This window comes from Aegilops tauschii, chromosome 6, assembly GCF_002575655.3.
Source record: "Aegilops tauschii subsp. strangulata cultivar AL8/78 chromosome 6, Aet v6.0, whole genome shotgun sequence".
Classification (NCBI taxonomy): Eukaryota; Viridiplantae; Streptophyta; class Magnoliopsida; order Poales; family Poaceae; genus Aegilops; species Aegilops tauschii.
In genome coordinates, this window is record NC_053040.3 from 126,109,196 (window position 1) to 126,124,657 (window position 15,462).

Genomic DNA, 15,462 nt, shown 5'->3' on the forward strand with positions numbered 1-15,462 from the left:
GGAATTTGATCTCTCTCGATTAGTCACTTCACCAAAGGAATTGTAGCGGCGGCGTAGCAATTACAGGAAGAATTACACCAAAAGGAAGAACAGGGATGAACTTCTTTTTAGGCAAACATGGATGAACTGGAGGCAGGGGGGAGAGAGGGAGGTAGCCGCCCTCTGGCCACCAGGCACCAGTGTTGGGCCAGGACCAGTGTTGGCCCAACGACAGGCCCCTGTAGGTGGGCTGGTTAGGCAAGGGCCCTGACTTGTCTAAAAAAAAGGCAAGGGCCCTAACACAGTAGCTGCTGCACGTGAATAGGAAATAGTACATCAAGCACGATTGGGAAACCGACAATTGAATAGTATAAATTTTGTATAGAACACTTGAAGGTTCTTTTCAAGAACATAAATCAGAAGACGGCCAGTAAAACGAGAAGACAGTTCATCCATTTAGGCTCCGCCTTGTCTGTATTTTTGGGGCATCTCAGTTCACGAACGATTTTTCTGCTCACATTTGTTTTCACACTACATTTATCGATATTGTCCACTTCAAAATTTGTGAATAGTACAAACAAAAGGTGGAAGTTATTCACAGCTCGAGAATATACCACACCCACACTCTACAATCTACAAACAAAATCGGGATTCCCATCAGGTATGGAAAATAGTGGTGCTCGGTTTGGCTCGTTCTTCTTCCTCTCTGTGCGGTCCGCGCAAAGATGTTATTGTGTCGGCACACCAATCTGACGCAGGGCAGACTTGATGTCCTCTGTAGTGCAACCCTGGACTTCGATGATGTTGGAGCTGTCCAGTGCAACGACATCCTGCAAGGGGTATCTTCGGACTGTGTGGATTCTGTTTGCGGCAATGTTGAAGTCGCCCTTCAGGATTATGGTCCTGTGGAGACCCCCTAGCAGCTCTTCGTAATCGGAATCACCACTTTCACCAACCATGACCACGATATTTGGCAACTCTATCCCCCACCGTACAAACAAGTACCTTGAGAAACAAAAAGTTCAATCAGCAGGATTAAGATAGTTTACACTTTACAGGCATGGGAAGACAACTGATATTAGCCATCTGTTCCAAATATCATCTTGCTTTAAATACTCCCTCTGTAAACAAATGTTAGACGTTTTAGGTCACTGCATTTGTTTACAGAGGGAGTAGTTAATATAAGATTCCCGGCATTGCTAATTCCAGAGGGAATGCTATACCTTTTTTTGATTTTAAGAGGGAAAATATCCTATATACTCCCTGTTCTCTAATTGATGAAAATTGGTATGCAAACACACACCCTTTCATAAAGATTGGGTACAAATAAAACTACAACCAAAAGCGGGCCTAATCCGCATTTGTATTGAAAGAACTTGCCATTTAGTGTTCTCCTATTGCAAACACGCGCTTACTGTTCTGAATAAGAAACTATGCTATGGTGACAAGATAAACTGATAAATGGAGACAAATAATCAGCAAAAGAAAATGACAAACCTTATTGCCTGAGAACGTGACGCGTGAATAGGAGTTACAGACAGTCTGGTAGCGCTGTGGTTATACAGCGCATTACAACGGAGCGACTGGATTCTCATCAACTTCCTCAACTCCTTCAGGGGAGGCAGCTAGATGAAGGGAGAGAGAACACCACATTAGAGACATTGTGAAGGAACTTCCACAAAATATTAAGCACAGATAAGGCGATCCATGAAGCAAAAGATTAGGGAAAATGTAAAGCTTACATGATTTGGATTGACCACTTTAAATGCAAGACAATATGTAGAAGAGTGTTCTGAATCTTCAAAAATCATTTGCCTTTCAATTCTTCCCTTTCTTTCAACCACTGAAGTAGCCCATTTCACAAGATACTTTCTTAGACCTTCTCCTCCCCAACGATACTCAATGTGTGATTGATGATTTCGATCTATTACATGTGTAACCTTGGAATTGCTTGGCGTATTACCAGAATATGAAGGATAGTAAATGCTACTCCCACTGTTGCAGATGAAAGCATCAAAACCAGCAGGATGCATGCCTACAGATACTAGCAGTGAACATATCTCTGATATTGTTAGCGAAGTTGACAGCACGAAACCAGTTGAAGCCGGTGTGTTTTCTGTATGTGCGGCCTCAATCGCATTTCTGATGATCCGCACTAGATTCTCCTTGTTAACAGAGTCTACAGAAATAACAATGATATGCTTCCTTCCTGATATAGGTGCCTTACTCCTTTCCTCTTCGCTACCGACAGCAGGAGATCTCATGCCAAGAGTCAATATCCTTGACAGGTGATTCTTGCAATGTTCAGGCCAGGAAAATTGGTGAATATTTTTTAGTCCATTTTCTCTGCATCTTGACCAAAGTTGCTTCTCGGAAAGAAGTTTATACAGTGCATCTGCAATGGCATTCTGATCATGTGGATCGACAAGGAGACCATTGTTGAGCACCTGCATAAGAAACGACCAGAGAGCGGACACAGTGATGCCCACTTGAAATGAGTTGATGCATTTTTGTTTACGTTAATAGCATGGCACAACATAAGTGTAAGGCCCACGTACCTGATGAATTTCAACAGGAGCTCCATTTTTTGTAGCAATAACAGGCAAACCATTCATAGCGGCCTACTCATGGATATAAAATACTGGTTCTAATTAGGAAACTGAAAAGTTAATTGCTGCAACATGAAATTAGAGTCTCTAGTTCTGACCTCTATCAAGGTAACACCAAATTGTTCGAAATAAGCCACGTTAACAAAAGCCCCCTGAAGAATAGATGATCAGCATCCATGTAACTAGGAAAATAACAGAAGCAACAATGAACTCTACCACACTATACCATAAATAAATAAATAAATAAAACAGTTTCAGATCATTAAATCAAGAATGCACTCTTCATTTTATTTGAACATTTTCTCATTTATGTATATCCACAGGCATGAAAGAAGACATAATAAATAAGTGAATATAAGTATGCTGAGGGAACATGAAAGAAGCATGACCAAGCTAGCACAAGTGTATTCATGTCGCGTCATGAACAACATACCTTAGTTCTTGTGGCTAAACGGTATATGTCAGGAACTTCAGAGTGCTTGTGATGCTTGGGGTATGCCACTTGACCATACAAATCGTATTCGTCTATTAGTGTAAGCACAGATGTCAAGACAGAAGCACTCGTGTTGTGCATCTTTGAAATAGCCTCACGGTTACCCATTATTAGTGTCTACAATGCAAAATTAGAAGTTTACACAACGAAGGACAGTATCATTCAGAAACTACATATAAGGAAATAAACCACATAAAATCAAGATGATCAGGTTCAATCTTACGAGATTTGCGAGCTCCCTCAGTGGGCGGCACTCACCAAATGCCTTTACAAGTGTTGTTATATTCTTTTCAGGATATGGACGGGCAACAGCCAGAATCATAGGCTTCCGGGGATTTGTAAAGAAGCGCATTATCTGCCATCAGTTGGACATGCATGAATTATCAGTACTTGGAAATACAAGCTTAACAGGAACAAACAATCATTCTTCAATAATTACTGAACAAAGGTTACACTAGTAAAAGTGACCTGAGACCAGATAGGCGGATCCTCAGAGGCTGGGCCATGATTTTCTTCTTCACCATCTATATCGAAATCATGAATTATATGACCAAATTCAACACCAGGAGGAATTATCTGCACAGCCAGGAATAGGAAAATATGTATGTTAAGGAATTGTAATAGACAATGCGTGCAAAGTAAAAACTAAAGCCCGTGATAATACCTTAAACTACAAATACAGTTGCCATAATTAGAAACTATTGTGAGGGATGGGGGGGGGGGGGGGGGGGGGGGGAGGGATTGTGTACTCACAACCATACGAGGCATATAACGCCCATAGCAGTTAGCACCACGCTTGACTCTTGCTCGAAGCTTCCTTGCAAGTATGACCTCAAAACCATCATACAAATTCCACTGCTCTTCTATCTCTTGCCTAGTACTAGCAATAACAATTTCAGATGCATCAAGAGACAATTCCTCCGCCTCGATTCGGCGCATTATTTTGTATGTCATATTTATTTCTTCCCTTGATTGTCGCCCTTGCTTGAGAAGCCCTTCCAGTTTATCTTTCCCAAGGAAATGTCCCGTAAATGCCATAGGCAGGTTAAGTGCTCCTGATAACAGGGTAGCAGCTATTCCCGCGCTGGCGTAATGCCCATGAATCACAGCAGGCCAGACTGGATGCCCACAGCCGATTTCTTCACTAATTGTTTTTGACATCCGCACAATATGGCTGAGTGCACCATCAACAAATTCTTGAATGAAAGGCCATAGACGTTCTTTAGTCAGGTACATATCTCTTGGTCCAAATGGTATCCGAATGATGTATCCACCACTGTTCTCTCCCTTTTCTTGTTTGGAATTTTTAAAGGTTGTTGAGACCAACATTTCTGCAGGTTCACCATAACTACGATCGAAATTTGGTGCCAAAATTTGTCTTGTCAGCAAATCAACCCGGTAAACTCCAGGAGACGAACTCAATGCTTTAGCAAATTCAACCACATATTTCACCTACAAAATGGTATATAAAAAAACATTATGTACTTGAAACATGTAATAGAGAATGTAGGCCCCATATGTAAGGGGAAAAACAGGATGGGGGTGTGATGAGAAGGTTAAAAAGTTTGAATTTTACCAAGAACCTATTTAAACACAAAAAGAAAAGAAAAAAGGAAAACATCAAGCCCTCTATCCAGTGGGCCTTAATTGCAACTGGAAAACAAGCATCAGATGTTATCTAGAGCCTATTTAAACGCAAAGGAGAAGACGAATCCAGGTTACAAAAGCAACTCTCCTTAGGATACACACTAGAGTAAACTCTGCACTGTAAAAGGTTGGGAATATCTGTGATATTGATATACTGTACCAAGTTCAATTTGAGATGCGAGTTAATACAAGATAATGTACTAACTGGACCACTATGTGCAACTGCAATCATGCAAGCAATCAATCAATCATGTGTACTACTTAGGCATGCCAACATTACCTGGCCACCAGTATCTGAATCTCGGCCTAGCTCCATATTCTCACCACGGACAAGACCATGGAGACTGCAGCACAAAACATGAATGGTTAACATACATTACAATTCAACACAAACATGTATGTCACTTCATTTGACAGTTGTACAGCTGACAAAGAACCATGCCATCGGTTCTGAGTCCAAAGGATGGATTATAAAGCGGTCAAGCTAAATTTATTCTGCCAGTGTGTGAAGTTCTTCAAAGCATTGTTTATAAAGTGGTAAGGCGAGCACCAACCGCCTTGACGCCTAAGCACGTAAAGCAGGCATAATTGCAAGGCGCTGCCAGGGCGCCTTGCCACCTAAGCATCGCCTAAGGGTCCAAGGCAGGACCTTACAAACAATGCTTCAAAGGCTTTCAAACATGTGATGAATTGATAAAACATTAGTTCTTGCAATCTTAGCTCTAGTGCAGATTTACAGCCTAAAATCCAGCACAGCTGCAGAAATTCATTAGCAATATAAAAATATAAACAAAATTTATATGTAGAAACAAAATACGAGTTAAAAATTGTTTCCGCTCTTTCCTAAAAAATGAAGATGTGCAGAGTGGAAAAGGGTCGTCCTTCGCGACCAGACTATTTCATAACACAATAATTCAGAACTGTGAATGCCCAGAGTGGAGACATGAATGCAATGCACAAGCATTACACCTCACCACCTCGGTTTAAAGGTAATCTTCAGAATCAGGGTATCAATTATCAAAGCAAGATAATTCCTTGCAGTTTATTTCTTTAATGTGATAGTGCCTTTTGCTCAGGGACAGGAGGGGCTTTTGTCCATTTGAGTGTCACGAAGAAGAGGTATCACTATAGTTAAGTTTTGCTGCTTCATGTTGTTAAGCTTCATGCACTAGCCAACGCAACCAAAAGTCCGAACTGATGGAAAGGGCTAGGCAATCAACATATACACGTCAACACCCCCTCTCACGTGTGACGCGGAAAGTCAACACGTGGATAGACTCAGAGGTATGGCTCAAGAGGCCTATACGTGGACACAAAGGGGGGCAACAACAATTTTTAGATAAACTGCGAAAGCCAGGACTTGAACTCAAGACCTTAGCTCCGATACCATTCATGCACTAGACAACGCAACCAAAAGTCCGAACTGATGGAAAGGGCTAGGCAATCAACATATACACTTCAACACATGTATCTTTGTTTCCAAGGATTTCATTCATTAAGAAAGCGGTTTGGTGTGAACACCTTGTTATTATGGATACGCAGAAAAAAAAAAAACTTGGTGCATCATTGTGAGCTCCCTGTGGTACAGGTTACTTTGAATGTATGGAAGAAGAATGTTCTTCCTCCTATCTGGTGAAGTATATTATATTCAGCATCAGACAATAGAATGTGCCTTATGAAGAGATTAACATGTTATCTGCTCCTGGTGGTTATATTGAAACAATATTTTCCATACCTGATTAATACAATGTATAGCTTGTCAACTGAACTTGTCTTGGGTGAGACCCCTGTGGTGCTATCACCATAGGCAACGGATGGATCACCGGCATCTTCTCCCTTTTCGCCTTCAAAGAGATCTTCAGACATATCCGCTGTAGCATCAATTCGTGTTTTCTCCGTTTCTGGATGCCTTTTCAACAAACGACAGGCTTCTTCTTTCTCTAACTGCATATCAGAACATATATATGACTAACGCAGGAGAGGCTAGACCGCTAGAAATTAGAGAGTGGACATGGTCCAATATTGGCCTTCAAAAAAAAATGTGCTCTTTGATATAAAATGTAGTAGAACTAAATAAGTGGATTGGGTAGTTACCCAGAAAGTAAAAAATAAAATTGCAACTGAACTGAACTTAACTGGGAAACCGGTGGTATACTGGAGTATTATGTGCAAAGTAATCTACTTCAGGTACAGAGAAAATAGATGTTAAGAAAGGGATAAGCAGATTCAACATGTCTTGTTGTGTCAGCTAGCGCGTATTCACAGAACTCACTTTGTTTCCAGCAACTATGACAATTCTGCAAGGTATTTTCATAACTGTGCACGAATTATCAAGCGACATCTTTCACATGCTAATTATAAGGTGCAGGCGACATTAAAAATCCAAGGACAATCAAATTATAGCATAGTATCATAGCTGTAGTAGGCGAATATATTGTCTTATAAATAGCTCAAGCTTCAAGGAAAAGATGCACCAATTCTACCCACCATTCTTTGCATGCTAGTATCTATATTTCTTCAGTACCCGCAACTAATTTCTGTGCAATTTCATCATCAATGGCCACAAGTATACCACTATAAAAGAATGCCAAGCATCCTCCATAAATCAATCGAGAACTGCAACTCCTCTGAACAGATCTGCCGCCTTCTAACTATCGCCTACACCACACAACATATTTTGATTCTTTTCAGCCTTCAGCTATTTCTGAGCAAAACTAGACCGATCTAATAACTCGCTGGAGCTTTCCGATTCTGCCAATAGAATCTCACACAAGGAAGCTACTACAATCCAAGAGAGACGAGCTCACCTCCTTCTTCTTCCTCGCGAGGTTCCAGATCCTCCATGTCATGTTCTCCAGCCGCGTGTTCCTCTCCTGCGGGCTCCGCATCGCGTTCGCCTGCACAAGATCGATCAAACAAATCCGAAGCGGAACAGAGAAATCCAAAAGGGTAGGATTCGTGCTTGCGGCGTGGACCACATACCCGGAGCCATGTCTTGTAGAGGTCGGTCTCGTCGTAGCCGGTGATGACCTCCTCGACGAAGTAGCGGGCCGGGGAGAAGTGGCCACGCTCGCGGAGGAGCAGGGAGGGGCGGTCGCCGCCGACGGCCGACTTGCCGGCGTCGAGGATGGCGTCGAGGTAGCTGTTGATCCAGTTGTCGTTGCCCACCATCTTCGCCGCCGAGCCGCAGCCGCAGCCGCCGCCGCGCGCCGGCGAGATCGGGGGGTGGGAAGAGTGGAGGCTAAGCCAAAAGAGGGAGGTGGGGAGGAGGAGGAAGTGAGGAGAAATGACGAGGCGAAAGGAAAGTGTGCAATTTGTTATTACCAAAACAAAACAAGAGAAAGAAAAAAATAGCGGCCTAGTAATAATGGAGCGAGACAGTCTGGTACATTTGGACTTTGGAACCAGAATACAATACAATACACACAATAGTATAATGGCAGCATCAATATGAGATGCCATTTTTTAAAATTTGATTCCCTGTCCTATTTCATGATTTAGATTAATCGATGGAATTTGAATTATTGGATCTAACAACTTTTCCTCCTTAATTTTTACCTTCAAGAAAACTCTCCTCATTTTTGGATGAAGATTATGAAATCGCTCGTTTTTCGGTTATGAACGATTTGAAGTTGGTAGGAAGCATGCATTTATCATGTAATCGTGACATCGCCGATGTAACGACGTGCGTGCCTCCTACAAATTGTGCACTTGGTTTTCAAGCACCGCATCAGTCTCCTCCACATAACACGCATTATGATTAATCATTCCTTGATGATGACCAAGTATCGTCACCATCACATTTCCATTTCAGATGACCAAGTATCGTCGCCTCCACGCGGCATTGCTCCGTCAGGCTTTCGCCCATTGCTGAAAATTCTCCACCGTTGCCTCCCGTAGGAGTCCGGGTCGTGTCTCAGGTTCTGCGGGCAAGCTTCAACTTCAAAGTCACCTGAACTTTCAGAGTTGGAACTGATTGGACATAGGAGTAGGTACCAAAACTCCACAACAACATTACATTAAGGAACTTGCAAAGTGGATCTGTTTATCATGAAGAGATTCATTATTCCTGACACTGCTTCACCTTAATTGTTGTTTGAACAAAAAGATCACAATAAACTTTTGGTAAAAGTTCTATCTTGGTCGGAGTGGGGATAACATTTCTATCAAATAAACTGGAATGAATGGTATCAATTTCTTCTTTTCTATATTGAATCTGCTTCGGTATCTCTTGCTTCCTTCCCTTTTGTAAACCAAGCAGTGACTAGTCATGAACGTATTGCAAAACCCTACAGCGGTAACTCCACACGCTTGCGCGACACGGAGGGCACCAAAGGACAACAACATATCAACATACAACTCATATCAATCACACAATACCACAATTAACCCGTAAGACAAAAGAAATCTGCTCAAACATCATAGGATGGCCATACATCATTGGATAATAATATATAGCATGAAGCACCATATTCAAGTAAAGATTACAGCGGGGAGAATAGGTGTCACACTGCTGCATAGAGGGGGGAGAGTTGGTGATGACGGCGGCAAAGTTGTTGGTGTAGATTGTCGTCACGATGATTGCCCCAGTGGCACTCCGGCGCCACTCGGAAAGAGCCACCCTCCTTCTTCTTATTCTTCCTTGCCCCCCCCCCCCCTATAGATGGGAGGAGAGTTTCCCATCTATTTCCATGGCCCCTGGAGGGCAGGAGCCCCTCCGAGATTGGATCTCTCTCTCTGTTCTCTTTTGTTTCGTGTTCCTGCGTTCTGGCTGAAAACCGTTTCTTAAATTCCCGGAGATCTATAATCCAGTTGGGCTGAAATTTGAGGGGATTTTTATCCAGATATTATCTTTCTTGCGGCGAAAGAAGGGCCCCAACCGGCTTAAGGGGGAGCCACAAGCCTGCCCAGCACGCCTAGGGTAGGGTGCACGCCGTTTGAGCTTGTGGGCCCCTCGAGCATCGTCTCGTGTTGATTCTTTTTCCCAGAAATCAAATATATTCCAAAAAAAAAATCTTTGTAAATTTTTATCGCGTTTTGACTTCGTTTGATATGGATTTGTTGTGAAACAAAAAACATGCAACAAATAGGAACTGGCAATGGGCACTATATCAATATGTTAGTCCAAGAAAATCATATAAGTTGTTGTCAAAAGTATGTGAAAGTTATAAAATAATGGCATGAAATAATAAAAAATTATAGATACGACGGAGACGTATCAGACCGCGGCGGCTCACTGCCGCACAAAGCGAGGTTGCCACGACGACCAGGCCGGGAGCTCCATCTGCCCCCGCCCCCCGGTTGAGGAATGGCGCCACGTGCAGGCGAGGGAGCACGGCGCTCTCTCCCGCAACAGTGGCCGGAGGGCGTGGAGGGTGTTCAACCGCATCGGGACCTCTTTAGGGCAACCACCAAACGTTCCCACGAGGCGGAGTTCGAGCTCGTCGAGACAAAGGAGGCGGTTGTGGCCGAAGAAGAAGGCGTCGCCGCGTGGCTCAAGGCGGACAAGGAGGAGTAGCAGCTCGCCTTCACTCTCTCCAACTCCACGGCCGAGTATTATCTCCATGTCAAGGAGTATATTAGTTTAGATTAGGCTTATCTAATATGTTTAAGTTTGTGCGTTTGGATGTGTGATGAACTTCTGGCGAACTCTGTGTTTAAATTATGTAATATTGTATGAAGGATCTACTCTGCCGTGCCTTTCGCGGTAACTGCAAAATCGTTTTAAAGTATCCCTTAAATAAAATTTGTTGTACCATGATTTACAGGATCGGCTAGAGATACTCTTAGCTAGCTTATGGCCAAGTACGCAGACTCACCATGGACAACCTATATGCACTTTGGATGTTTACTTCTTTTTTCTCTATCTCACACCACGGAAGAGGATTTGGGGCATGCATGTGTGGGATTGTCTCATGATTTGAAAGTGCTTTGGTCTTTGCATGTGCTTTAGCCCTTGGGGTCTATATGTGCAGTTTTCACAACTTTTGGCTCCTACACCCACCCCGCCTCTCATGTTTTTGCTTTTGACATTCAAATTTGTATCTATTATATCTTTTGAATTGAAAGTTTAATTTGTGTCCAGGTTGCATATATGTGTCCCTTGCGACGAGGGCTTCAAAACAAGACCACCTTGAATACGTTTTCATAAATTTTAAAAACTTCACCATGATTCAGCTATTAAAATTTGAAAAAATAAAGGATAATTTCACCAAGTTTCAAATGATAAAACTTAAATTTTGCACCCTAAACCACAAGACATAAACCCTAAAAGCAAATAACATAGTAAAACTTGGTGAAAGTTGATAAAAACTTAATATTGAGACTATCAAATTTTAATATTTGAAAAACACGAATATGCGAATGTAACATAAACTAGACTTTCGATTCAAAAGATATAATAGATTAAAATTTGAAAGTCAAAAGAAGAAGCATGAGAGGTGGGATGAGTGAAGCTACCAAAAGCTTGGAAAAGTTGTCATGCATGAACACAGCGTACATAAATTAAGAACTAATTGCATAAACAAGTTTCTGAATTGCAAGGCAATCGTGTGACTAACCGAGTGTGTGTTCCCACGCCTAGGTGCCCCTGCGCGTTTCTCATGACACCCTTGCTATGGCAACCTATTGTTGGCATTGTCGAAACGTCACCACCAACTAGTATAGAGTTTATGCGCCACCTAGTTGTCCCTGACAAACCATCATGAAAGGTCCACTAGCAACCATTGCCGATCTAAATACGAGATGGGACGAGAAAGTAGGTTGTGACTCGTTTCTAGCACGACGACAATGAAAGGATAGAACATAAGACAGGAATGCACGCATGGAGAGAATTGGCAAAAGAAATATGGAGAGGGAAAAAAGATTGACATGTTTACGCATCATTTTAAATTGATTTAAATATATCATGTATCAAAAAAATGTTATTGGAACCCTTTTAAATCATACCATCATTAGAAAAATGAATATTTTCTGAAAGTTCAATGTTCACATTTTTTATATTTTGTAGTTGCAAAACTAAGAGTGAGCTTCAACCAGAGTTTTGGATCAAAAGATAGACTTATAAAAATAGAAGTGGTGCATTCAAACATCAATATGTTGAGTTTATGCGAAAACAACAATATGTTTTTGTAAGGAGAAACATCAACATGTAAAACACCCAAAAAATGCAGCACATAGAGTGGTAAAACCCAGACAATTCTTCGTGGACATTCAGCTTCAGCACTTGGGCGCATACACACTTGGTGAACAGTAAAATAGAAAACGTAATTAAAAATCTGAACTTTATTTAGACAAACATTGTTGAATGCTTTACCAACATACAAATTTCATAGTTAAAAATGTTCGTTTGGGCAGCCTCTTTCGCGCATGCACCTCGATTACGCTGGGAAATGGGCAGAAGACACTGTTCTGGCACGACAACTGGACCGGGGACGGTCCGCTCAAGCTTCTTGCTCCAGAGCTCTACAAGATTGCCTCTAGAAAGAACAGATCGGTGCACAATGAGCTCATGAACGAGTGCTGGATCAGGGCGGTCGCCAGATTGTAGACCATTCAACAGCTGGGTGAATTCGTGTCTCTCTCGAACCACATTTCTCAGATCACCCTCCTCCCTGACCACGAGGACACCATTCACTGGAACTTAACCACCTCGGGGACATACTCGGCTGCCTCTGCCTACGGCGCGCAGTTCCTTGGCTCCTACTCACGTTTCGACACGACCAAGGTCTGGTCCGCAAATGCTGAGCCCAAGTGCAAGTTCTTTGCTTGGCTAGCTCTACACAGAAGAACCCTCACTGCGGATATGCTGGCTGTGAGGGGATGGCCTCACGAGCCCAGATGCCTGCTTTGTCTTCAGCAGCCAGAAACAGCAACTCGCCTCTGCAAAGACTGCCCCTTCACGGTCGCGGTCTGGGACCAGGTGAACACTTGGACTTTAGAAGGCGTTCCAATCTCGGGCTTCCTCCCGGAGCCAGGAAACGTGTCAGACTGGTGGGACAAGACTCTCAATTCACAGACCAATCGTGTGCGCAAGAGGCGCAGTGGAAGAATCATTTACACGATATGGTCCATATGGAAGGAGCGAAATAGGCGGGTGTTCACTGGACAAAGGCGGACGCATCGCGAGGTGACCGCTCTAGCCCTAGACGCAATCAATCAGCGCGACCTGGCGTTTGCTGGCAGCCTGCCAACCGCAGGCATTGGTTAATCTAGTTTCTAGGTTGGTCTTTTTGTGGTTTCTGCGACCTTTCCTAAAAACGCTCGCCCCTCTGTAAATTGCGTCCTTTCGCCATCTCTTCTATAAGAAAAAGGCAGTGCTCCTGCGGTTCCTCAAAAAAAACTAAATTAAAACGATGTTCCAAAAGGGCCAAATTTTAAAGCATTGAAACATTGTTTTTTTTGCCTTGACCTTAACGAATGTTTTTTCATCACAAATCTTTACATGTTGGTAAAACCTCAAGGCCTCATTCGGTTTGGAGGATTTTTGTAGGAAAAACATAGGAACAAGGATTCCGGAGAAAAATTGCTATATATACATTCGATTTGTAGGAAATGTGTACAGGAATTTCGTAGAAATACTACTCATTTCCTGTGTTTTTGGAGGAAACTACACATCCAGTCAAAGCTCATTTTGTGTGTAGAAACGATGGAAGTCAACTCCTTAGGATGGCAAGTGCCATCCTATCAAATTCCTACACCACTCCTAATTCCCGCGTCTTGATTTCCTCCAAACCGAATGAGGCCTCAACAATGTTCATAACAAATAAATAAATAAAATCCTAGTTTTTCAAAATATATTGCTCATCCCACGTGCATTTGCACCCAGGAGCAGAACAACACTTCCATTCTTCACCCTTATGTTGTGTATCTTCCAAAGAAGTGCCTTGTACTAGTAGCCGAGATTGGACGGTGTAGGGCCCGAGCCGCCAACGACTAAGAGCAACTCTAGCAGAGTGACCATAATAATTGCCAATATGGTGATTTTGGCCAAAAGGGTCGCTCTAGCAGAGTCACCATTCAGCCCTCGATCGTCATATTTTTTGGAGGGCGCTCCAAATTGAGCATGCGAGCCTTCATATCTGGCAGTTGGGCGGGATGATATAGTGTGTCCTCCATCAACCCAAAAACATGACGACTAGTTATTGATTGCTAGCTATATGGCCTAACAACGAGTTGGACTCCCAAGCGCAAAAGTTTGTAGGAAACATTATCTTTCACGCGGTAAGAAACCAAGGTATCAATCCGTGGAGGTAACTGTGTTTTGCAACATGGATAGATTTTTGCAACACAACTAAACTTCACTTGTGTTCCCAACAATGCTAACAGGGGTGTCAGCCTGGTTCATCTTGCTAGGTGAACAAGATAATTTAAAGATATTGAGGTAGAAAATATATTTATATTTTTGGAATAAAAAAATGAAAATAAAAGTGTGTGTAAAAGGTGTTAGAAGACGATTCTTATGCTAACGACTGGATTTGGGTTCACAGGTTCACCAAGTGTAACTCCTAACATAGAAAAGTGTGGTGAGTAACATAGTCATATGAATAAGTGCACAATAAAGTAATTCATACACATGTCAGACATATGAGATGTGTTGATATCATATAAGCAGTACATCCAAATTCTATAGACCGAGACCCTCCCTGCATCTATAGCTAACTAGATGACCCGTTGCACTAGGGCGCAAATACCAATTGCAACCACAAAGCCAGGCAACATATGAACAACACGTTTTATGAATGATCCATGGAGGGTGTCTGGTTCCCTACATGACTGAATAAGCAAAAAAAAACTAGGCAAATTATATGAAATAGATTTTAATGAATGCATCTTAGAAGCTAAGCAAACCATTAGAAAGAAGTTCTTAGTGTACTATATGAAAGCAAGACATTATTGTATGCAATGGTAGGCCACAGTATGATGTTGGTTTAGTTCGTTTGAATTGGTTTTGCTTGTCTCATGGAAATAACATGGCCAAACACATCATCGTAGCAAAGCAGAATACACAGAACATGTTCCGTTCATTTCCCCGATGCATGCGAGCCCGCTATGGCCTTGGTTTTGACATGACAGGAGATCAACTCCTAATGTGACCAGGTAGAAAAGGAATGAATGGCCAGAACTCCATCTAACCACCATCTAGATAGGTGGGTTCTGAAGCAGCGAACCCACCTTAGCCACCCGTCAAGACACTGACTGCAAGGGGCAGATTGACGTGACGATGACTACGGCGTCAATCAACAACAACAACAAAGCCTTTAGTCCCAAACAAGTTAGGGTAGGCTAGAGGTGAAACCCATAAGATCTCGCAACCAACTCATGGCTCGGGCACATGGATAACAAGCTTCCACGCACCCCTGTCCATAGCTAGCTCTTTGGTGATACTCCAATCCTTCAGGTCTCTCTTAACGGACTCCTCCCATGTCAAATTCGGTCTACCCCACCTGAAAGATCGTGGATGTCGCCTAGAGGGGGGGGGGTGAATAGGCGCTTTAAAATAATTACGGTTTAGGCTTGAACAAATGCGGAATAAACCTAGCGGTTAATTTGACAGGCACAAAACCTACAACAACGAGGCTCACCTATGTGCACCAACAACTTATGCTAAGCAAGATAAACAACTAAGTGATAGCAAGATATATGACAAGAAACAATATGGATATCACAAAGTAAAGTGCATAAGTAAAGGGTTCGGGTAAGAGATAACCGAGGCACGCAGAGACGATGATGTAT

The 15,462-nt window shown here is 42.5% G+C and overlaps 2 protein-coding genes across 2 annotated transcripts; one reads left to right on the forward strand and one right to left on the reverse strand.

The window, feature by feature from the left end:
* Positions 1-410: 410 nt before the first annotated feature.
* LOC109780026 (probable sucrose-phosphate synthase 2) lies at positions 411-8,058 on the reverse strand. Its single transcript, XM_020338618.4, has 13 exons — positions 7,711-8,058; positions 7,536-7,625; positions 6,464-6,672; positions 5,009-5,072; positions 3,835-4,533; positions 3,550-3,657; positions 3,305-3,436; positions 3,022-3,198; positions 2,687-2,740; positions 2,538-2,600; positions 1,722-2,426; positions 1,477-1,604; positions 411-984 (listed from the first exon to the last, which is right to left on the reverse strand). The coding sequence occupies exons 1-13, from the start codon at positions 7,897-7,899 to the stop codon at positions 708-710; spliced, it is 2,895 nt and encodes a 964-aa protein (XP_020194207.1). The 5' UTR covers positions 7,900-8,058; the 3' UTR covers positions 411-707.
* Positions 8,059-10,036: 1,978 nt separating this feature from the next.
* Positions 10,037-12,937, forward strand: LOC141025884 (uncharacterized). The gene is made up of 3 exons (XM_073501818.1): positions 10,037-10,242; positions 12,085-12,223; positions 12,329-12,937. The coding sequence occupies exons 1-3, from the start codon at positions 10,037-10,039 to the stop codon at positions 12,935-12,937; spliced, it is 954 nt and encodes a 317-aa protein (XP_073357919.1).
* Positions 12,938-15,462: the final 2,525 nt, after the last annotated feature.